General features: G+C 36.8%; 2 protein-coding genes across 2 annotated transcripts in view; one reads left to right on the plus strand and one right to left on the minus strand.

The window, feature by feature from the left end:
- The window catches only part of Tmx3 (Thioredoxin-related transmembrane protein 3), a 65,007-nt gene extending 52,424 nt beyond the window's left edge, over positions 1 to 12,583 (minus strand). The window contains exon 1 of the mRNA XM_081746039.1: positions 12,477 to 12,583. Coding sequence (XP_081602165.1) covers positions 12,477 to 12,507 — 31 coding nt within the window. The 5' untranslated portion in view covers positions 12,508 to 12,583. The remainder of the gene's footprint in view (positions 1 to 12,476) is intronic.
- Positions 12,584 to 14,748: 2,165 nt separating this feature from the next.
- The window catches only part of Pfdn4 (prefoldin subunit 4), a 32,245-nt gene continuing 20,913 nt past the window's right edge, over positions 14,749 to 26,080 (plus strand). The window contains exon 1 of the mRNA XM_081745063.1: positions 14,749 to 14,893. Coding sequence (XP_081601189.1) covers positions 14,846 to 14,893 — 48 coding nt within the window. The 5' untranslated portion in view covers positions 14,749 to 14,845. The remainder of the gene's footprint in view (positions 14,894 to 26,080) is intronic.

A 26,080-nucleotide genomic window follows, 5' to 3' on the forward strand; every position in this document is an offset into this window, starting at 1 on the left:
TATGATTTGCCGTATGGATCTACATATTGGAAATATGGGCGCCGTGGGCATACAGAATAGAATCCGATATTTCTAATTGTAACACTGTGTTTACGAAACATGTACCAATAAGTGTACAAATTATCAAAGGGCACGGGTGGATAAGTATAGTGAAATGGCCCCGGATTAATCTTGGGACGAAAAGTGGGTGGTATGTAGGTACCCCCAAGATACATTAATCCCTCACGTTCTAAACCTCAGCTCTCATTGGTTCATGAGAAATGGCGCAAAATCGGAAAAGTGGGATTAATTTATTTCTCAAGAATGGCTCGATCGATTTTGTTCAAACTTGAATGCATGTATAGGTGTTTGTACAAGGGCTTTGAAAAAAATTAACAGCTCCCCACGACCATTTGCCCCCTCAAAAATTCGATTCAATATTTTGAACCTCCTTTGACCTATGATGGTCTGCGAGCACAATTATGAAAAAATAAATTTTAGATGTCGCTTTAACCCTATAATCACATATATTTTTCCCAAAATTGTATCACGGGTACGCCATGGTCAAGATTAGCCAAAACCAACCATACCACAACTATAAGGTGGCAAATGCGAAAAGAACTGCTACTGATGTAGCTTTTGCATACTTGCTAAGTGAATCAATGAGAAATCACACACGAACTGCCAAATTCACTGACCCCATTTGGTGGCCTGTGGCGCCCCCATCCCTAGTTTGGGATATAGTGAAACTGTTGATATTTAACAATTTATTTGGGTATGAACACCCTTGTCACTTTAGAACAAAGACGAAACAATGAATCTTTGAGACTGTATGAATATGTCGCGAAAAAAGAAATACTGACAGCCAGGAGCGTCTGTTGCTATTTACTTGGGAAGCAAGACCCTCATCTACATAAGAATTGTACGTTTTATATTAGTAAGTTAGTAGTCAATGGATTAAAATATAGACCCTGTAAAACTTATGTTGAGGACAAAGGTTATGAAGTTAATATATATCTGCATTTAAAGGCAGAAAATCACAATTGACCACTGCAGAAGCAAATGATACTAGGTTTGTTACAAGAATTCGATGGACGGTTGAAGCTACACATGGAATGCTGAAAGAAAAGTATCGTCTGTTGGATGAAATATTTGACAATGAAATTATAGCTAGTATCGGCCCGTATTATAGAATTGCCAGTTCTCTACACAATAAATTCTCAATACGTGTGACACCAGATGGAAACCATGGGTCAATTATGAAATCTGCGAAAACTTTTGGAAACGAAAATACCTTTGCAGCCTTTGGTGAACAGAAGAAATTGCGGACAAGAGAACTTCCGTTTACATCTATTTCTTCACAGAATCTTGAGGATGTTCCTCGAATGACCGAAAAATATTTGAAAGGATTGTTTTGTAGATCCTTCCAATATAAACAGACAATATGTTATTTAAATGAAATGTTGGATTAAAGAGGTAATATTAATACGCAGTACGTTAAAGATAACGACAAGATGTTGAAAACGACAGTGTATTCAAGACATACGCAAAATAAGACAGAAATGCTTTATCTAAAACCAGATACAGAAAGTTACAAAAGTGTCATTAGGTATTGTTGCGACTGTGCAAATGGATAGCGAATAGCACAGTCTCTTGCTCCCATGTTGCAGCCATTGTTTATTAAATAAGTTATGGAAGATATTTGTCGAGGATCCCAAAAGCAGCAAAAATATTGGATCACAACAACATTTGTGGACTGATAAATGAAAACAGTGACAAGGACTGAAGTACGTACTAGAATGTTCTTTTCATCTCTATTTACTTCACACATTGAAATACTTGTACTTCCTACATGCAATTTATTTTCCGTTTGCATTATATTTTCTTCTATTTCTTGGATTAAATGTGCCTTTTATTCAAATGTTGTATTTTACACTACTCTACTTCTTATCCCCATCCTCCCTCTCCGGAAATGTGAGAGGCACTAAAACAAAGGTTGTATAACATAATTTGTTGTTGATGGTTATTCTCTTTTCAGCTGAGGTTATTTCCCTTTCATTGCACACTATATGTATAAGTAACATTGATTTGTTATATGAGCACTTATACTGAAACTTCACGCATCCTTAAATGGGATACTTACGGGGTCTAATGGTAATTTTAACCTCACATTCATGTTCAGGCACATTGATTCATGTGAAGTAACATCACTATCAACAGTTTCACTTTGGTTCAAAGTGGGAATGGGGACGCCACACGCCATCAAATGGGGCCTCAGTGAGTTTAGCGCTTTTCAGGTGTGATTTCCCACTCATTCACGTAGCAAATACGCTAAAGCTATATCAATAGCTATTCTTTTTGTAATTGCCTCCTTATAGGTGTGGTATGGTTGGTTTTGGCTAATTTTGACCAAGGCGTACCCGTGATACAATTTCGTGAAAAATGTATGTGATTGTAGGGTTAAAGCAACATCTAAAAATTATTCTTTCATTATTGTTCTCGCAGACCATCATAGGTCAAAAGGGGTTCAAAATATTGAATCGAATCTTTTGAGGGCGGAAAATGATGGGGGAATATTAATTTTTCAGACAAAGCCCTTGTATACACCTATACATACATTCAAGTTGGAACAAAATCGATCGAGCCATTCTTGAGAAAAAAAAAATAAATAAATTCCACTTTTCCGATTTTGCGCTATTTCTCATGAACCAATGAGAGTTGAGGTTCGAAACGTGAGGGATTAATTTATCTTGGGGGTACCTACATACCACCCACTTGTCGTCCCAAGATTCATCTGGGGCCATTTTACTATTCTTATCCACCCATGCCCTTTTCAAAAAATGTCATGGATCCACCAACGTGCGATTTTCGGTGGAATTATCCTTGTTACAAGTTTGGAAGCATCATTGGAATTCGCACGGCGTAACTCAGCAATTGGGATGGAACATGCTGTTCGGCAGGAATACGGACGTTGGTCCCCCATCGGATAACAACATTCGAAACAATTTACGAATACGAGATGCTTGTGCAAAGGGAAGAGCTCTGGAAGACGGCTTGTATCAGATGAGCAAATGGAAAATGTCAGAGCAGGGAGCACAGACTAGTCGTGTCACAAGATGATTCCTTATTGTAGACTTGTAACTTGTGACAAAATTGCTTGAAAATAAACTGAAACGTTGTGTGTGACACCCTTTATAAGCTGTTTCATTTCTGTATTCTATATGTTAAAGACATGTCTTGCAAGTATTAACCAGCCAAAAAAAAAATCTACCAGCCAGATCATTTTGCAGTCATACTGTTTATACAAATAAACAAAAAAATATTTTGTTTATTGGCCTTTCTCTTACCACGAGGGTGGATCAAATATAAACGGATTTTTTTTTATTATTTAAATTCATTTATTGAATACTATAAGGCACTTAAAATTTATTTTTCCACGTAGTTCCTCCTTTGGAAATGCATTTGTCCCAGGTATGGGCAGGTTTTTGATGCCCTCATTGTAAAAAGACCAGGATCGTGTCACCAGCCAGTTGCGCACGAACTCTTCCACACTCTCGTCATTTTCCAAATAGTTGTCCTCCTAGAGCTTATTTAAGCGGTCCGAACACATGAAAATCGCAGGGTGATAAGTCCGGGCTGTAAGGAGGATGTTCAAGTGTAGTCCAGTGCATTTCCTGTAGCTTCGAGACAGTTCGAGCTGCAGTATGGGGTCGCGCATTGTCGTGCAGGAGGATCTGTCGAAGCGATTGGTCTCGTCTTTTGTGGCGATATGCAATCTTGCCTTGTTCAACAGTTCGCAGTAGTATTCAGCATTTATTGTGCGTCGCTCATGTAAAAAGTCAATCAGCAAAATGCCTCGCCGATCAAAAAAAAAAAAAAAAAAAAAAAAAAAAAAAAAACTGTTGAAAGAACCTTGCCAGCTGACAGTCGAGTCTTGGCTTTCACTGGTGCTGCCTCCCCTTTCCTCCACCACTCCTTACTGGCTTGTTTGGATTCAGGATTGTAGTGGTGAACCCATGTTTCGTCACAGGGGACGATCCGACTCATAAATGCATTACCTTCTTCCGCAAACCTTGCTTTAAGCCTCTGACAGACCTCCAAATGTCTCAACTTCAGATTTTCAGTCAAAATGTGAGGGACCCATCTGGAACACACTTTACGGAACTGTAGGTCGTTTTTGATGATTGCTTGACAACTCCCATAGCTGATATCGACTTGTTCTGCAATTTCTGATACTGTTACTGGTCGATCGTCGTTAATAATGCCTTTAACTGCACGAATGTTTTCGTCCGTAATGCTGGTCCGAGGATGGCGATCGTGTTGCTGTTTTTCCACACGTTCTCGTCCTTCCTTGAACTTTTTATGCCAGGCATACACATGCGTCCCTGACAATGTTTGATCCCCGAACTGTGCAGTCAATCTCTGGTAAATTTCTGCCGCTGAAACTCCTTCACGAGCAAGAACTTCTAGATAATTATGCGTTGCGCAGTGGAGGGGTGCACCTGTTGCTTCGACATCATGAGCGGTACTGACGAAATATCTAACAGCACGCTCTCTCCACTTCCAGCGGTCCCGCCTAAACATAGCAGAAGCGCGCGGCCAGTCCTACCAACTGTTTATGTTCAGGATCAAAACTCCTGTTTATGCTACTACTACTACAACAACACAGTAAACATATCAATAAATTTTTAATTTTGGTTATTGGCATGTCTCTTACTACTACTACTACTAATAATAAGAATAAGAATAAGAGTTGTGTGAAATAAACTACGTTTCTGATCGATCGGACTTTACTCGCTAAATGTAAAAAAGTACTCGCCACTGGTGAGTGGATTTTTCAAGTCCTCGTTATACAAGATAACTTAATTAACCTTTCATTTCGAAACACCCTGCGTAAGTATTCAATACGTCAAAAAAACCAACATCTACAAAATACACTGTGTACTAAGAATCCCTGAGCTCTTGCACACTAACTCTCGGCGACACAGTATATCTGCGATGGAATTATATACTGATAACTACTGTACGTTTATAATGTTATTAATGTACGGAACATGTTTCAGAAGTGTGATATTGGTTAGCATTTTTTTTTTATGTGAGGTGGGTGAAAAAAAAACTCGTACTTGGTGTAAAATAAACAGAATTGGTGATGCCAAAATAAGCCAGAATTTATCGCTGGGAAACAACTGGATTGGACTGGACTTTCACATGCGTATCTTCATTCTAGCAGAAAAACCTTTGACAGATATTTCCATGCTCGCTGTTGTATTTGACGCCTGCATATCTGGTACAAGGCAATAGGGATGAGACCACATGCATTTAACCAAAACGTATGCCATTTGGAAGGGCATAGATAGTATTACCAAATACACAAACTGCACGATTGGATAGAAATTGAACCTAGGCCTTACCGGCCCGTTCTCTAAACAGCATTACTTTCTGTCGCTTTTGAGATCGATACCAAGCCACTCAGAGCACATGAATTGTACCACAATTCCAGTCGCGCTTGCACAACGTAGTGACTACATTACAAAACACCTCTGGCGATTGGATTATCTATTATGTACGATAAACGGAGGAAATAATCGATTTTATGTTACATCAATTTTCTTCCGGGTGCGAATTCAATTAGTAAAAGGAAAGAATGTATAGCTGTTCAGAAAATGGATTCGGTTGAATAGATGTTACGGCATCGGGACGGTAAGCCGGAGACCCGGATTTGATTCTCAGTTCAGCCGTGTACTTTTCTTTATTGTAAATAATACCATACTGATGTCTAGAAATTCCTTTTTTCTTTAAAAAGCGATCTTCTGTCGTAATTACGTTTATTTTACTTATATTTAAAAAATATCCATTTCCATAGGTATGCAAATGAAATGTTTCGGAGTCAAAAATAATGCCTACGTAAATCATGCCAATAGAAAAGTTCTGAACTTCATGTCCACTTTTTACCTGCACTGGGTGCGATGCACGAGTGTATTCTTGTTTGCGATCTTGACGGAGGGTCAGCAAACAAGTACAACGAGGGTTATGATGTTGCAAGCGTATGCAACTAAAACCGACTGGTACGCCGGTGGTGGAGTCTCGTGTAGATATCCTGTTTGACATCTATATACTTTAACTACCAAGACAGTCAGCATTATCAATAATGCTCAGTCTGGAAATTCAGAATAGGAGGGATATTGATACAACATTTAATCAATTCGTTCTTTCGTAGAAATAGCATCCTAAAATATTCTACACTATCAATTTCTTGGGGTCTGGTCACAAACTGCATACTGATCTATGCTTCAAAATAATATACAGCATTACTCGAGCAGACGGTTCTACCAAATTCTGACACATTCATTACATTTTCAGGTTAGGTTAGAGCTTTGTATCTCTTTTAGCACAGAATGCACTACATGAGGAGCTCTGCAGATTGACTTCAGAAGGGCCCAGTAAATGAAGTGTGAACATACGTCCTAAAAACTAGTGCATAAAATACGAACCAAGTTGTGATAGGTGGTCACTAAAAAGCCCGAATGTTATCTAACCGAGTTAGGGCACTATGAAGCAGACGGACCGGAAAGGAAGCGAGAGGTGCGTTTGTAGGGAGCTGGCGCGTTAGCGACAGGAGGTATACGCAAAAACAAGCATAGTGGAGAAACACATACATACAATACTTTCACTATCATCTCAAAATTCATTTCAATATGCTGTGAACTGATAGTAATTACTTATATTTACTCTCATTCCTTCATGAAAAATGTTTCACATAGTATTTCATCTATAAAGTTTCGGTAAGAGTTCGTTTTGTGCTTAACAGTGACTTTTGGCGCGGGTTAATAATGATTCCAATCACTGGAAGAAATCGAACTGTGTTGTTCTTTTGTGTGTGGTTTCGGCGCTTTCGATTTTTGCACTAGATGTCTTCCTAGTACAACACTAGTGTATTAGACGGGCAGTTCGTAGTTGTTTGAAGCTGTAAGTGTGGTATGTCCACTTCGATGGTCTAAGTGGAATGTTTTTCTTTTCTCCGTTCTCCTCTTTTTGTCCATGGCGACTCAGCAGTTAGTTCTAGAATTTCAAAAGGCGTTCGATGGATTTAATGCGGAGCGTGTTAACTCGTCTTTCTTAAATAGTTGCGTTTCGAATTCGGCCGTGAATTGTTTCCGCTTTGGGGCGTGATCATAGGACGAACCTATGTCCGAAATATGGTGTGATTGTCAGAGTAATAGTGTCTCATGTATGTTTTAATCGTAATTATAGCCGTTTTAGAAAATAAATTTATTTGCCTAATGGAACCATTTTCGGTCATACAAATCTCAGTATTGGGAAATTTTGTGGTGGTTTGCCGATTGGAGAGCAATATTTCTTTTATTTGTTCTGCATGCTAGTTTGCTGTATCGTTAATGGTGAGTAGGGTAACACCCCCAGTAATTGACACCTTTTGAAAATGTTGTCTTGTAATAAGATTATAAAGAAGTGGAAGTTCCTTTACTGCCGTCTGTTAGTAGCCACCAACTTCTCTATGCTTTGGTAATTAATGTTCTGCCCAATAGATTGTCCTACTCGTTTATTTCTGTTGAGTCACATGGTGCTGCAAGGAAGTGTCTATGTACTATGACTTCTGCTCCTGATAATGTTAAAGAAGTTATCAATTGAATTTATTACTTTTTGCAACCATCTTTGACGTTACATCACCGTAAATCGACAGATCAGTACTAGGGAGTATTTGTCACATTATTAACTAAATATTTAGTGGAAAATAATTATTTCTCTTTGATTAAGGGGGGATTTCAGTCACTAGGACAAAGAAATCATAATTTTCCAATAATTGACACACCATGCCAATTACTGGTTTTATCACCAAGTGTATGATTCATTACGTGACATACTTTTAGAAGCAAGTACAAGCATTAATAATGCACATAAAAACATTTCAGATTAAAATGTGCAAATATACCAGTAATTGACATAGCATTGTCAATTACTAGATCCAGCATGTCAAACACTGGTCTAAGCTCTAGAAAACTACATTCACAGTTGCTGCATTTTATTAGAAGTTATGGTAGCTTTTATCTCTCCAGAATTATTGACTCAATTTCAAGACAAAGTCATTGATAGCAGTGAGTGGGATGGTGCTGAAAGTACTCAGTTTACAGTGTGTAGACGGAAGTTAAACACACAATCATTACAGACCCACGAGAAGAAACCAATGAACAATTTTCATCTAGTAAAACGAAAATTGAACTTCAGTGCTCTGTTGGAACTGTTGATCTTCTTTGGGCCCTGAAGCTCGTTGGCAACAATCCTTTTACACTTCCAGCAGGAGTAATGTACAGTATTAGGCCTAGCTACCGAAAATGTAAAACAAATTTGCAGTCTCCACACCAAATATAGCAGTTTGAGTTCTGATTTCTTATTGCAGATCATATTTTGTAGTAATAATAAGCACAGGAGTTCTTTAGAATTTTTATTATTGTAGGAATTGTTTGTTAATGGTTTACAAGGAATTATGTTTGTGCTTTGTGGTATTGAAATGAAATCTTTGAGTTTTACGTCCCACACTTTGTGGTATTTTTTAAGATTAAATGTTAGTTACCGCGGCCACATATTTTTCAACTTTCTTGCATTTGAAATGTACATTTCGATGAACTGTGTCCAATGGCATCACATTTGATTTCTGGAACCGACAACTTCAAGGTCAAATTAGGGACCAAAATAAAAAGTAGGACCATTTGGGCAGTGTGGACCAGTGACCGAATGGCACAAAATGGGTGTCATTCTACTCATATTTACACGTACATGAATAACTGATATGTCATTTTCCCGAAAATTCTATTTTAACTTCGAAAATTTAACGAAAATCCGGGATTTTGGGCAGTACGTATCAGTGACCGACTGGGACGAAATTGGTGTCATTTGATCCGTATTCACATGTACATGAATATCTGGTAGTCCACTTTCCCTAAAATACTATTTTGACCCCGAAAATCTAGAAATTGGGGTCTTGGCTTTTCGTTAATTTTCGGGGTCAAAATATAATTTTCGAAGAAAATGACATATCAATTTATCACCCCTAATTTGACCTCGAAGTGGTCAGTTCCAGAAATCAAAAGCAGTACTATTGGACACAGATCATCGAAATCTAAATTATAAAACCCAAAAATGTCGAAAAATACGGGACCACGGTAACTCCCTTTTAACCTTTTTTAACTGGAAGAGACTGTCAATTACTGGGTTCACCATTGTCAATTATTAGATTTTTACACTTTACACGGTGTCAATAGCTGGTAATATTGCCATGTGTTGGTAATGATACTATAACTGAAAACACAAGAAAGATTTTTAACGGCATATAACATAAATCCAGGGTTATTCAAAAAGAAAGAACAGATTTCAAACATTTATTTCTTCCAAACTACAAAAGATAGAAACATGATTCGAACGTTAGTTGATTAAGAAAAGTTTACAATTTAAACAGCCCAGATAGAAGTTCCAATCACGGCCGCATTGGTGCTGTTGTTTGTCTGTAGTGAAATGGCGGTGTCACCAGAGGAGAAGTCTTTTTGTGTGCTACAATTGGCAAAACTTGAGTCTATTGTTGCAGTTCAGCGAGCATTTCGCCGTCAGTTTAATAAACAACCGCCGCATCATAAGCAAATTTACGAGTGGCATCGAAAATTCGTAGAAGATGGTTGCATCTGCAAAGGGAAAAGCACGGGACGTCCACGCACATCGAACGAGAATGTCGAGCGTATTCGTACATTTTACGAAAGGAGCCCAAAGAAATCCACATCACGAGCAAGCAAAGAACTTAACATTCCTCAACCAACGGTATGGCGAGCTCTAAAACATCGTCTGCACATGAAGCCATACAAACTGCAGTTATTGCAAGCATTGCATCCTGACGACCACAACAAAATGTACGAATTTTGCATTAGCATGTTAGATGATATGGAAGAAGACAATTTTGCTCAAGAATTATTTTTTTCCGATGAATCGACTTTTCATCTTTCTGGTAAAGTTAAACACCATAATGTTAGAATTTGGGCAAGTGAAAATCCTACGGCAGGTATTCAACATGAAAGAGATTCACCAAAGATGAACGTCTTCTGTGCGATATCTGTAACAAAAGTTTATGGGCCTTTCTTCTTCATGGAGAAAACTGTGATAGGATTAACCTATCTAGACATGCTTCAAAACTAGTTATTTCCCCAACTTGAAGATGATTCAGATGACTTCATCTTCATGCAAGGTGGTGCCCCGCCTCATTTCTCTAACAACGTTGGACGTTACTTGAATGACATCATTCCAGGACGTTGGATTGGAAGAGGAGGAGCAGGAGATCAACTTTATCCCCGGTAGCCTCCCAGGTCTCCAGATCTCACTCCGTGTGATTTTTATCTATGGGGTTATGTAAAAGACCTTGTTTTTATCCCTCCTATGCCTGACACTCTTGAAGGTCTACAACATTGAATTGTTGAAGCTGTGAATTCGATAACTAGAGACCAGCTGATTCGTGTGTGGCAAGAAATGAGCTACCGTTTTGGCATTTGTCGTGTAACACACGGTGCTCATATTGAATGCACACCATAATTACTAACAATAAATTGTAAACTCTTATTAATCAAGTAACGTTCGAATCATGTTTCTATCTTTTGTAGTTTGGAAGAAATAAATGTTTGAAATCTGTTCTTTCTTTTTGAGTAACCCTGTATATTCTCAGATGATGTGTCTTTCTGCAAACTGAATATTATATAATAAATATTAATACAGAGCTGTTAGTAAAGTTTTATTTAAAAAAGCAAACCTTAACATGTCAATGACTGAAGGTGTTACCCTAATATTTTATTTTTTCTAATATTTTGAGAGGTTTTTTCTAGGATTATTCCATTTTTTTCGAGTGAAATTTCTTTTAGGAGGATTTGGGAGGCGATAGCTGCCATGTAGGTAGATAGAAAATGTATTACCAGTTACTTAATCTACTGACGTTTCTTAGAGAGGGGAGGGGTTTGAGGGGCGGTAGGCCTCCATGTAGACTTGAAAATAATCGTCGTGATAATTTTTTTTTTATTTTCTTGGTTGATAAAATTAGATGTTATTGTGTAAAATAGATGGTTTTAAATATTGTGTAAAATAAATGCTGGCTTTGTGTGGTTAGCTTAAGTTTAGTTAGTTTAGAAGCTACTTATTACTTTAACTGACATGCGTATGTTATAATTGATTCATCTGATATGGTTTCCGGATTAGTTCGGGAAGCCATTCTTAAGTATGTTTTAATTCTTCGGAGTAGTCTGGCACTAAGTTCCTCCTAACAGGTTGTCTGTTTCGAGAACGCTGCGATGAATCGAATCGTTCTTAAGAACTGATTCTTGAACTGTTCCTGTAACCAAGTCAGATGAATCGGTTCCAGTCACTGGTCGGCACAAAGTGAACTCTTCCCAAATTTTCTACTTGGTAGAACCGTCTGCTCGAGTGAACCCTAATACACACATGTCATTAAAAAATCACTCTATTGTTTTTTTACTACTGAACACTTTTACTAAGTACGATGATACGAGGAAATAATTTCTATGGCCGGCACAGCTGGGAGTTTGAGAGCCAGAAGTAGTCATAACGATCGGAGGCAGGCAAGTGAAACAAAGAGTATGGCCCAGGGCCTAAAGCTATATTAGCAATAGCTAAATGGATATAAATCTCCGCGCGTTGTTTTCTTACGTACAATAGCACCGTAATGAAGCGCTCTTTTTGTACATTCCTGCCGGCTGAAAATTCTTCAAGACTACCTTTAATAGCTAAATGTGCAAGATTTTTTAAAAATATTTATACAATATTACTTTTAAAACAAACGTTTTTTAGAGCAAGAATTAAGGTTAAGTAGTCTTATGTCACGCCATTAATACGACCTCCTATGGAACTACAATGGTTTCGCATTTGTAGCAAATGAAATGAAATGAAATTTTAGAGTTTTACGTCCCACGATTATGCCGGTGAGGCTAAAGGAGAGGGTGATGATAAGAGATGAATGAAATAGTGGAATGAAAGTGGGAGAACCCCGAGAAAACCCACGCACACGGTGTTTGTCCACCACAAAGTTTACTTGGCGGGAGCAGGGTTTGACCCCGGGACCCCAAGCACCAGAGGTGAACAATCTACCACTGAGCCACCGCGGCCCCTTCGCATTTGTAGCATTCCTCTTCTAAGCATAAAATGCTGCCTGTACAAGTTAACACGTTGGTTATCTTTTTTGACAAATCATTCGTTTTAACCGCAATATTACAATTTCTATACCGACACCTCATCAATCTGCACCTTATATAGTATTTTTTTATATTTTGGTAGGAAATTGAGGATAATAAGTTGTGCGGTACAAGAACATTAAGATCATTTCTCTACATGGAACTAATACAATCCTACATGTTGCAAATAAGCTGAATAAGTGAAATATGAAGTTCAATCGTTAGTTGTCGGTAATACAATGGATAACCTGAAATAAAATTTACACTTACTACTGAAAATAATTCCTACTATAAACTTCATAACGTCAAACGCTTCTATAAACAAACATCTCCCAGTCAAATTTCTTTATCTTCTTCCTCCCTATTCGTAAGGTGATAGTCAATTCTCTAGATTTGCCCCTCAGAGTAGCGTTACTCACCGTACTTTGTGAGTCATTCCGTAGCAATCTTACAACATTCATGTATACAGCAACTCATTGCAAAAAATTCAAAAAGTAATTATCATTGCTATGCCGATTTCACTTCTCTTCTTCACTATTAATAGTGTTACTTATTTACTCATTATAAGACGTTCAGGGGCGTCATTTCAGGCTTCGCTTCACAGGGGACAAGAGTATCACCAACCTAAGATTTTCATGTTCTGTAATAGCATATTAGTAGACAATCGATTCAAATATATATATTTTTCAAACCCTTGGGGATCTATTGACCCCTCCTGCCCTCCCTAAATGACGCCCCTGAAGACGTTACTGTGAGCTAAAAATGTATAAAGAAAAGAATAATTCGTGCAGATTGATTGTTCATCAAAAATGGTTTTAATTAGTAGTTTGAGATATAATTCGTTAATCAAGTTTTAGTGACGCCTTTTATTAGTTTCGTATTAATTCTGTACAAAAGAGGATATACATTTTGGTATACGTTTGGAGTTCAGCTAATAAGTTGATTAACTAATAAAACCCCAATACATCGGGTGAGTAAAATAAATGTGGCAACTTCGGAGATCTAGACTTGCGCATGTAATCTGTAAAAAAGGAAATTTTATGGAATAGGAATTTCGAAATGTTTTCTTTGTGGTTTGACATCACAACAACTTGTAAATAGTTGCGAAATCGGATTATAATTAACTTATTTATTTTTGAGAGAAGAATTTATGGCAGGAATAAGTAGAAGTGAATTAACATCAGAGACAATAGAAAGTTTATGCTTAATTTTAAGGGAAGATACTTTGTAGATAAGTTGTATGCAGTGTTGAATTGAGGCGTGTTCAAAGGGTGCTGACTGCTGAGCACCCCCTAGAATATCTATAATTATATCTGCATCAAAATAATTGTTTCGTTCTGTTTATTTTTTTCGGAAATAAAAGTCTTAAGAGTAAGGATTTTTTTTAAAAAGGAAAACTTAGTTTCTTCTTTTGCCCAACTTCATTGTTCTAATTAACAAACCGCGTTCTCATATAAAGTTAAATAAAAATTTGGAAATTAAACACAGACGCACACAAACTTACGTACTTCGGGAAAAGTGGCAATGTGGAGGGGGGGAGTGGGATATTATTGCAACCGGCCAGACAATAACGAATCGCGAGTTTTGTTGCGATAGAGTCCTGCTTCTCTATTGCAATCTAGAACAGAGCCCTCTTAAATTGCCCCCTTGCACAAAAATCTGAGTTCAACACTAGTTGTATGTATCCCTAAGAAAAGTGTAAATTTTCTACTAATTTTAAGAAATAGTTCTGCTATTGTAGACTCGCTACTTCATAGTTAACTCACCCGATGAGATGTAAGGAAAGAAAAAAACAGTTAATTATTGCCTTTGTATTCTCGTAATAAGTTTACTGTGGCTAAGCCGTGGATAATCAGGGTGCCCACTATTCTAAATTCATTAGTCAAATGTGATTATCTTAATCAACTACTACGTGCTAATCAGAGATGGTAAATGTTCTTCTGATAATCATAGCTTAGTAAAACTCTCAGTATGGTGCTAAATCTTTATGAGAATTCTTCCTCCGAATGTTTAAGTTAATAGTTTATTTCTTTTTATTGTTTGTTTCTTGATATAAATCAAAGTGTGTCTAATTGCAAATACCTCCCTTTCATAAATTGATATAAAAAATTATGTTTAATTATAATCTATCTTTCAGAGATTTAAATCGCCGCTCCTTAATCGGTATTTGGAAATTTTGAAGTGTCAGTATATATTAAGATAGTGTCTTGATCAATTTAGTGTAACTGAACCTTCCAAACGTTCAGATAAATTTTATTTAAGATTATTATTAATATTTGTATGGATCTAATATAGTATATCGGCTTTAATGTCTGCCAGATCGATGAGGAATTGTCAAGCAAAACACTTTAGAAAAATAACTTTAGGAATTTTCCATCATTGTGACCATATATAAATTCTCATAGCATGCTTTAAATTTAGTTTTCGGTTCAAAAATCTTACTTGTTAGATAAATCTATCTATCTATATGACAATTTTTATTTGTAGCTTATGTGTCTATTTGTTTGAGGTACCTCTTTTGTAACCGGTAGTGGTTTTGAAGAAGAAGAAGAAGAAACAGATAAGTTAGTTACTGTGTAGTGTACATGAGGAAATACGAAACAAATTTTGGGAAGGAATTCTCTTAATTATATTTTAAAATGTCAGCTGGAGGAAGTCCAAATCTTGCAAAGGGAACGTTTCAGCCGGTAATTTAATTTTGGTTTATGTATTATTATTATTAATTTTGTCCAGCGTAGAAACTATCATGTATTGGTACAGGTTTACTGTACAAATCTACATATTTGTAAAATTTACAGATCAAATTGGCTGAACTTCGGAAAGCCTCTCCAGCTATAACTAGGGTTGCCAACTGACCGGTATTTGCGGTAGTGTTTAAGTTCACAAGTTGCTCATCCGTTTCGCAAAGTTTAGAAAATTTACCGTTTTTGTGCTTTATAGTGACATACGGCATCATGGTCAATGTTCCGTTAAGGGGATCCAGTAATTGCTTCCACACGAAATTTGCAATTTCTCCACTTCTTTCCATTGATTTTTGTTTGATTACATAATATAACGTTATATTAGGTTAAGCTAGTTTTGGACCCCTTACCGGAACATGGAATGCTGTATCGCCGATTTTTTTTTTTTTTTTAAATGCTTCTGGACCCCTTTTGCTAAACACTCCAAAACTTGTGCTAGGTAGTCACTAAAACTCACAAATACTATCTAAGAGAGGACAGTAGCGAAGCAGGAGGCTTGGGTAGGAGCGAGGAGATGCGTCGGCAGTGAGAGGCGTGTCAGCGGTGGTGAGTATACGCATAAAGGAGAATAGTAGAAAAACGTTTTATATATCATGAAATACATAGGTTATGTTGCATAGTTTTGGGGGGAGATACCAAATGCCATTCAAAAAGTACCAAATTGTACTAAATTAGATTAGATTCAATTAAGTGTAGTTAGATGTCACTCTTCTTTCTTGTAGTTTCAATTTTCCGCACGTGGGATGTATTGTTCGCCTGTTCAGTAGGCTATGTCGTTTACACAATTTCAACAACTAACATACCTTATTTTGTGTACCGTTCAACTCAATAAAACTCAAACATGATATGACACAATCTTGTCGTGTATGAACCATTCCCACACTGCTTTTCCCATAAGTCTTAACAAGTGCGCCTTTCCATCAAATAGTCCCTTCCGCCTCCATATATAGTGCCGCTTACAACATCGAAACCAACTAACGACAAGAAGTATTTTCTTAACTTCAACTATCCCCTTCACCTTACTTTCACTCACTCTTCCTTACAATCCAAAATAAATTCTCCAATTGATCTGGTAAATTTTCTAAAATAGTTCCGGCGATTCAGAAGTTAACCCCTTGATAATATGTAAAGAGAGTGGAATTTGTATTTAATTTTTTATGTTATAAGCTTGGAACTATTTGGCAAACGGAAGGAACTACTTCGCGTAAGGTTACCGCATGGTTGGATTGTGGAAAAGTAACGAGCATTTATATTGTGAACATGGCTACGAATGTACAGAAACGCTCCGAGATACTTGAAATTGCACTCTATATTAACAAAATGGGTCCAAACTTCCCTAAGCTAACCCGACCTAACCCTACCCTTTTAAATCGGTCATAAAAGTTAATGATTTTTAAATTTTCGTAGCTGGCATTATGCTTTTTGTCTAAAACCAGACGAACGACTAACTTCGAAATAAATGCCTTTGTCAGGCTCAAATATATATTTCGAAGTTTAAAAAACAATTATTCTTCATTTGATATGAAAACTATTGGCAGGTGCCCTTAATTTTATTTCTCAGTGTTGGCAGTCCTAGATAAGCCAATGCTGTAGATTGTATTCTTGCGCCTTGACTCTATTTTTGAGCCAAAACACATTGCCATATTTAAAACAAAAGGAGGCGCCCAATAGTACATTATCTGAAAAATAAATACTTGCAGTTTTGGCACTCCACTCATATCAAAATAATTGTTGAAAAATTATAATTCTTTGACTATAGTCCATTCTAAACTAGAAGCAAATTGACGTTTGGAGAAGCACGTGGTACGCTGTTGCCACTTGGTGCGCATCCCGGTTAGTTCTCGGGCTAGAACTGTCTTGTGAGTCAACGAAAAAGGAAATCTCTAAATATTGATTTGTTTGGATGGATGAAAATATATGTTTATCGTCCCAGTTTCTGCATGTTGGGAAGGGGGAGGGCTGTGTGTGTGTGTGTTTATGTGACAGAGAGAGAGAAATGAAATCTTGCTTGTGATTGTAAAGAAAGTATTCTTTTTAAATGTGTTTTTTTTTTTTTTTTTTTTAACAGTAGAACATCTTTTAAATGCTTATGAGGAAAAGATAAATGAAAAATATAAACAAATCATGAGGATAAAAAGAACTTACAAAACACTTCTGAATGTCCGGATTCATTTGAAATTTGGGGCTGGTAGAAATATGCATTTGTTAGAAATTTGTCAACAAATATTTACAAATAAATGATCTTTAGTTTTTTAGTTTTCTATGTTGTTTCTCTAGCAGATGCTAAAAGCTATAACTGCGTACTCTAGTCACACCAATATAACGGAAACAGGGTTCTGCAATAATTACGTTTTTACCATTAAGCAAATTTGCACTATACACACAATCTGCATGCATCATACTCTAACTTTCTATGCTCACAGATCTCGTGTCTAATCACCCTTCTTTTCATGATATATTTCCTACACTCAATTTGAAACGATAGGTGACAGCACTCTTTCAATGTAGGTGTGTGCTAGTGATCTGTTTCACCCCGTTCTACGGTACTATACTGACTAAACGTAAGAAACAAGTATTTCTGCAATGAGATCAGTAAACAATTTTTGGTTCCCGCGACGATTTTGCTTTTTCAATTTTTTGTCACTGGAACATATTATATATATTGTGCTGTCCAAAAAAAAAAAAAAAGTTTGCTTTTGTCATTCAGGGTTTCTTCCAGACATGTTTTTGGGGTGGCACTGCCCCCCCGGAGCTCTGAGAGTGCCCCCGGACGAGATCAAAATAATACGTCTTATCATATAATAATTAATAAAATAGTACCAGCAGTGCCCCCCAGAATACTACATGTGTCCTCCACCCGGAACACATTTTCTGAAAGAACTACTATCTTCATTTTATTTCAGTATAGGCCTAGAAAGGTAAATGCAAGCATAATTTAGAATCAGACATACCTGAAATGTAATTTATTCCAGTGGATAGACTCCACTCAAGTCATCATCATCATTACTACTGATGTCACTGCTACTAAGCTCCTCTTCACCAGATGAATCACTGGAACCACCAACACTTATTATTAATTGTTCTACACTTTCTTCAAGCACACCTTCATTTTTCCATGCATCTTGAATAACTTTATACGTATGGTTAACTGCATCTCTCCAGTTTTCTGGCGTAATTGAGGCTATGGCTTCTTCTGTTAATTTTACAACAGACGACATGGTAAAACTTTTATTTTTACGGCCAACGTACCCTTTAATTTGTGCCAAAATAAGTTCTATGGCATTGAAGTGACAATGGTAAGGGGGAAGTCTCACTACTTTATGTCCATGTTGAGTAGCGATTTTGTCAATGACGTATGTGGGGAATTGGGGTTTGTATCTTTGCACGAGTTGCATTAATTCTGCTTTTCTCAAATCATCTCGAACCTCCACTTTGCGTTGAATTAACCAACGAACAATGTCCTCTTTTCTAGTGGCCATAGTGGGAGCTTTGTCAGCAATAACTGAATGGTATTTTGCGTTATCGATAACAATAATGGATGGCGTGTGCAGTTCGGGGAGAAGAGATTCCTGAAACCATTGAAAAAATTTCGTTTGGTTTATTTCCTCATGATAATCTCCTGTTTTCTTCGATGTGAAGAGAAGGGGACAGTTTGGGAGGAACCCAGAAGACGTACCGGCATGAAGAAGTATAATCCTTCCCCCTCTACCTAACGGCAATCCCATTGTGCCCTGAAGCGTGTCGTCGGTCCATCCTTTACTAACGCTGTGGTTCACGTTCACCCAGGTTTCATCAAGCCACACTATATTATCAAAATTATGTTTTAATATTTCCCGAAGAAATCTACATCGCCACGCAGAAACGTCCGGCTTCTCCATTAAAAGTCTCCTTCCATTTATTTTCTTATACGAAAACCCCAACTTTTTAATAATACTATAGAAGGATGTTTTGCTTCCTTGAAAAAGTTCGGCTTCTTGGAGTGACGCGCGTAATTTCAGGAGAGTGGGGTGCTCCTTCTTTTGATAATAAGAATAAATATGTTGCCGTATAGTGTCTTTTTGGAAAGTATCCAAATTCGTCACACGTTCACTTACTTTTCTCTTCTTGCCTGGAGTTTCTAATTTTGATGACCCGGATTGATTTTCTTCATTTTCGAACTTCTCCTTGCCAATTTTCACGATGGTACATTTATTTACTTTTACAGCAGCGGCAGTCCTGTCAAGTCCGAACCGAGCAAATAATTTCCCTTGATTGTCCTTTAATAGGAATACCTTTCCCTAAAACGTTCTTTCTTTCAGAAGAATGTGTTCTCGGCCGTTTTGCAGGGAGAATGTCCTCCATTTCACTGGACATTATTTAAAATAGCTTATATATTCGTTATATACACAAATATAAATATATATACACAAACACACAACACCACACGATATATACAACAAAATATCTCACATATACAAATATATTTACAGAATTGTACACAAAGATAAAACTCGAATGCACAAGAATAATCTAGAAATCACTCCCACACACAAGGAAACGAAACACAAAATATCTTCTTTCTTTCTGAAAACACGTGTTTGCTAGCGGTAACATTGGAATGTTAAGGTCTGTTGCCAAGGTAACCCTCCACCCACTGTTGGTAAAAGGGAGTTTATGATTCGACCCTCGCTGAGTGACCGCAATAACTGTGTGACGTAGACTCCTTTCTTCAAAACAAACTTGCACGTGTTTTTGAGCTGTCAATTTGCTTCTTGTTTAGAATGGACTTTAGTTTTCTTATTATTATCACCAAAAGATTTGCACTGGACGACATGAAAAAATCTCACTTGGCGTAGATGAGGTTGAAGGTGCAACCACAAGTAACGTCGAAAATCGTAATTCTTCCAAAGTATTTCCACTAGGCTATAGGTAGATTATTTTCGGAACAACTATTACTTTTGGTGCGAATCTAGTCGGCCAAGCCGGAACATGGTAAGGGAGTGATGAGTTGCGCACAGTGAAAACCCTGTGGTCAGTGTGTAAGCTGTTAGCCAATTGCTTTCGCACTGTTGTAGTAGCGCCATGCTGTGTTGACTGAGTTCAGAGGTGCACATACGAATGCAGACAGCTGTTCCGAAAATAATCTATCTATACATGGCTGTCTCCCACTTAGCATAGATAAAGTTCAAAAGGGTCACCAGAAATTATTGTTAAAGTGCGCAAACTAACATCTAGGTGGGCCCTAAAAAGCACAAGAGCTATCTAACTGGGCCAGGGCAGGGCGCAACTTGTCTAGGCACATCAGCGATCTTGAGCATATGCAGAAACGACTATTCGTACTAAAAGCACATATTAGCCTTCTCCTAGGTGACCACCACAACAGTTATGTACTTATACTTTCTCATTGCCTCTCTTGGTGAATGTCAGCTTCTTTGTACTAGTCCTTGGCATCTATGATTTTGAGAAACTTAATCATGATGTTTTCTTCTTTGGCTACGGTTCAGGTTTGAACATAAATTGAGTTTAGTATGGGGGAAAATCTTTTTTCTGCTGTACGGAAGGCTTTGCTCTACCGTTTGGCACCCCTTCGTTTCCAATGTTATCTCTATTATCCTCCATTATATATATATATATATATATATATATATATATATATATATATATATATATATAAAGCGTTCCTATTTAATGTGGCTTCGTGCTGAAAGATAACATCAGGTAATTCGTTTATTTATTTTAATTTTTTGCTATTCACTTTCGGGTGATCACTGCATTGTTAACTTTGCATACGTTCAAATCGTTTCTTATTTGTTTCCCAGCGATACTTAGTGTCGTGTCTCGATTCTCTCCCTAAGCAGTCAAGAATCATAGCATTCATTTTTTCCACAATACTGGATCCGGAATTTCTCCTCAATGCGAGTTTGTGACGCCATACTGTAATGGGTAACAATACACTGCAACGAGATTTCACGTAATGTTCGTGTGTTAGTTTCTGCTTTAATACTTCCTATTTTATTCTATCACTTGCAGAAATTTGTTCCTTATGAATATGGTTTTACGCGGAGTATTGAATTTTACCTGTAAATTTTCCAAAATGTGGTGTGCCAAAACTTGACCAGCACCGAAATTTCAGCATGAGGATAACAAAAAAGGTAATAAAGGTCATGATTGTAGGGTAATTAATTAGGGAGAAAAGAGAAGTTAAATTCTGGATTATATGAATTCGGGTATTGATGGAATATTAGGTAAACAGGTAATAGAACATGACATAACGTATTTCAAATCCGCTGTCTTATTAGCATAGGATATGGATCAGAGTCGGATTTACACTTAATGATGCCCTAAGCTATTGAAGTTAATGGGGCTCTTTAATGTCCAGCTATCTTTTGTCAAAAAAAAAAAAAAGTCTGCAGCTGCATGCTACATGTTGCCATGCAACCAGTCCATGAAGATATCCAACATCCTTTGTGCAGAAGTGAGCAAACTAGTGACATTTTTGGAAGCAGGATAGCATGAGGGTCCGCATTACTCTCATTACAGAAACCAATGCAACACAAAATACTGTTACTGTATGTAAGTTTTATAACTTGCTTTTTATCTTATAGTTCGGAAATGTACATCTACATTTTTCTGAAAATATTTTGGGCCCCCCAAGAGTGGGGCCCGTAAGCTATAGCTTTTTTAGCTTATTAGTAAATCCGGCACTGATATGGATGCTGTCGCAATAGAAGAAATACAGAAATGTAGAGCGGAAACTGATAAAATGGGAGTTGCATTTGAACCAAATGTTGAGAAATAGGGCAAAATTTCTGATGCTATCACATTTTATGGGGCATAAGTTTGGAAAATTGATGGACGAAATATGTTATTTGGTTCCAAAATAAGATTGTAGCTACAAATAATCAAAATATACCATATTGGGATCTTACTTTTATTTATCTATTTACAAACATAATTCCAGATACAGCTGAACGCCAGTTTACACTAGAATATCTAACAATCTTTTACATGTTATGATAAAGTAGAAGTGTACGAAATAGAAAATGTGCTCTTTAGAACGTAGTATTCGATAAGAGACATGATGAATTGAAGTACTGTGTAAAGACAGTATACAAAGTGTCGCATAGAAGTATCGCAAAGCTGTGCTGTACGCAGGGGTATTTTTGTTTCCTAGAAAAGTGCTCTTCCACTATTTTCGTTTATGCTTATAACCACCGTCGCCTATTCCCTACGGACGCACCCCGTCACTGCCGCTTGGACATTGCTGCACTCCTCCCGTGACTTCGTTACGGATTTGTTTCTGAAAAGTGCTCTTATCTATTTGTCTTGTATTATCGTTTACTTAGTGTCTATTTCTAACTTTTATGTTTTATCCTCTTTATTTCCCTTTTTGTCGATCTACTATTATTATTTTAGTTGTGTATCAGGAATCTTGTTTCATGTGTTTCGCTGTTTGACGTTCCTTTATTTACTAGTTGTTATTTACATTCTTCATTTATTTACTAAAAAAAAAAAAAAAAAACATAAATCAAGTTGCACACTCTGAGTATTCGAATGCGGAGGAGAGAGAACGGAATGAAACAGTATTCTAACCTCGTGTTATCCTTCTTTCTTCATTATTCTTTTCTTTTCTATTTAATAATTCCCTTATATTTCATGTTAGATTAGTAAGTATTTGTATAATTCATCCCTTATTTATGGTTTTAAATGTTTTTGAAGATAAATAGTCTCTCTGGATAGGAAAGGGTAACAATTGATAGTTTCGACTTCGATTTATTTTGTTTTATAAGTATCCTGTGATGATGCACTGAACTGAAGAACATGTCGTAAAAGGAAGTTTGCTTCAGATCTCTTTATGAGATTTTGAATGTCTAGAATCATCGGTCATATTCCAAATAGGTAGCGGTTTCCGTAGGAAGTTGAAGTCTTGTTGTACTGCACAAGTTATTATTGGACTGGTTTGTTAAGGTGTAATAGAAGGTTGATGCCTAAATTCGACGAAAAGAGTTGGTGGTCACATGGTAATCTTTGGAGGTAGTGATGGTCCCTTCATCATAAATTGGAGTGTAACTTTGCAACAGCACAGGTAACGAACTCTATTTTATCCATAAGCATGCATAGATCGGGATGTTCATTGGGATGTTGGGTCGGACATTGATCAGGAGATTTGGTTGAATGATAAGTCGTTAAGGGAATCCGTGATGGAAATTCTATGTCTTCATACTGTCGTCGTCGTGATATCAATTAAGGAAGTTATTAAAAAGTAGAATTATTAAGAGTAACTCTAGAAAGAATACGTAGATCTGACTGCCTGGTTAAATCAAATAGTATTTTAAGTATTCGTGATACAGTATTTCCTCAAGATTTGCTTTAAATATGTTCAGTTTCCAGTTGCATAAGGTATTCACAGCATGGCTGAGTAAAACTACTCCAATGGGAGGAATTTTCTTCCTTGACTGTCGGCTTTGCTTCGGGCCCCGTAATCGTCCCGCGTAATACACTGTCGTCTCTTTCTCCGTGAGTAATACAGCTGGTTATGTTGTAACTAATTTACGTTAGTAGATTAAGAAATTTTTTCCTATTCTCTGTATGTATTTGTTTAAGTGTAATACTACAATTCTCAATCTTCCTTTTATGGATTCATTTGTCATTTAGGAATGTTTTACTTCTATATATATATATATATATATATATATATATATATATTAATGGTTATTATAACAATTAGACACAGCAGTAATGTACGATATTCGCTCGGGTTTCTCAAAGAATGATCGTCCGTTAGTTCTTTTCGTCCACGCTGATAAATGGACATTTACAGATATTAAAGTCTTATATTCGTAGTGATATCTTGAAAGAGTGATATCATCAGTCGTTCAGTTAGATGTCGCGTTGGCTGCCTATAGTAAAAGCTTCACTTCAAACCTAACGTTGAATTGTAGGTTTCAAAGAGTAAACAGGACGTTATAAATGAACAGTGTCATACGGTGGACAACATGTATTTGTAAGCATCATACTTAAGATTATTCGTGTTAGGTATGGTATTTTACGTTTTCGTCGTCTTCTTTTTTACTGGACAAATAGTACGAAAATTAGAAAAAAAAACACTATTAATATCTTCATCTTTCACATGGCAAACACCACTGTTGGACTTAGAACACAATATTTTTCAACACTGGGCGAAATGAAGGTATTAATACCATCATTATGGCTGCGTAGTCTTATTAATTTTTCATACGAATCACATAGTGTTCCTCTTGCTCTAGATTCCAGATGCACAGCGTCCTCCTCTCACCTCAACGTTTTTTTTTTTTTTTTTTTTTTTTTTGTAGACAAAAGAGAGCGGACTGATAACGAATGTTACTGGAATATAGTTCCCATAAAGCTACGAATTATTATTAAACATTATAGCCATTTAAACACCATTAAGAAAATTGAATGACTAATACGGAGACACTGGATAATTCACTAAATATCAAACAATAATAAATAATTGAACATATCGATGCCTTTGGCAGCGAATTGTGTAGGCGTGAGTGAGGGAACGAATAAATACCTTCCCAAATATGGTACGACGAGAGGTGCTGAAATGTCTTGAAAGAAGACGCGCCTTCTGGGTAGAAAAAATCCGTAGTTCCTCTCTTCTACGAATTTTGACTAGCCAAGCGTTGATTCCAGGGAATTGGGCTATATGTATGAGGGTTGTACAGAAAGTGTATAACGATATCGTTATAACGGAAGTAACTGTTTCGGTGCTTTCAGGTGTGTCTCCAATTTAACGTTGTGGAATTGCGTTGTGTAACGTTGCTGGAATTGCGCTGCTTTAGAACAGAGACGATTTAAATTAAAATATATTAATGTCCTCTGTTTCTTCTTATTCTTGTTTGGTGATACCTGAGCCACATCGTGAATTATTCTCACTTCCGGGTCCCGATACGCGTGTCGGCGGAATATGATAGTCAATCGTGTTTGACATTGAATGTGAATGTAATATTGTATGTAAAAATATAAAGTCTGTTATTGTGATGAAGAACGTGATGATACTTAAACACTGTTGGAAATGATTTAGGCAGCAAAGTGTAAATACGAATTCGTGAACGACAAATTCTTGGTGATTACTTCGAAATTATACCTTCAGTGAATAACCATTAAAGTCAAGGGGTCAAAGGAAGAAATGTACCGTATCTATGAAAATCTGTTGAAAGGTTGGACTAAATTTAACTGAGCGAAATACACTCGCTATTTATATCGTAATCACTTTTTTTTTTTATTTTCGTTCTATTTGCAAACATTTATGTTAAGCGTGCTGTGATACTTCGATTCTGTGATAAAGAGTACTCTTTTGTTAGACAATAAATGTAAAGTTTAAGGAATGTTGTTTCGGTTATTTAATGTTTGTATACCAGCTTAAGCTGAGAAGCTAAATCTAAACGAGAATTACACTAATTAATTGTCTTCTTCGAAGTTCTGCTTTAAGATATTCTTCATTCTATATTTTTTCTTTCTTTTTCTTCTCTTTCCTTGCCGCATCTTTTGGGGACAAGATCTTGGTTATAATAATTATTTTGAAATTTTATCGTCATTCTTTCCGTTGCACTTGATTCCGTCCTATCAGGATTGCTAAAAGCCCGAGTTAGGAGTTAATACGACTGGGTTAAAATAGACTAATACAGACAGCATTCGTGCTTTTTGTCGGTCACCTAGCGCAAGTTGGCTTGTGCTTTTATGTTAATTCGTGTTTTGTGCACTGTAGTTTTATTTATGCACTGTAGTTATACTCAGCCCTCCTATAGTCAATCTGCACCCATTAATGCAACTCCTTCCCTAAGAAGCCATGCGTTTCTTGCTAGAAGTTCATATTTCATGAATATAAGTATCCCGTTGTGTGGCAGCTAGTACAGGGAACAAGTACTTCTGTATGCGTTTTGTAACTCGTGATGTCCCAGGGATATATATTTGATAGGAAATTCCCTCTCTGATTGCTTGTTTACATAATACCGCAGTAAGGTGTTTATAGTACTGGTTGAAAACCTGAGGAGGTGAGGATTCATTGTTTTCGTTTTTCTTAACAGTGCGCACAACAACACTAAACAGTTGGAAGGTAGTAATTTTGCGCAGTACTACAATACAGGTGAATACGTATCTATTGAAGAG

Source organism: Thermobia domestica, chromosome 18 (assembly GCF_964235325.1).
Source record: "Thermobia domestica chromosome 18, izTheDome1.hap1.1, whole genome shotgun sequence".
Classification (NCBI taxonomy): domain Eukaryota; kingdom Metazoa; phylum Arthropoda; class Insecta; order Zygentoma; family Lepismatidae; genus Thermobia; species Thermobia domestica.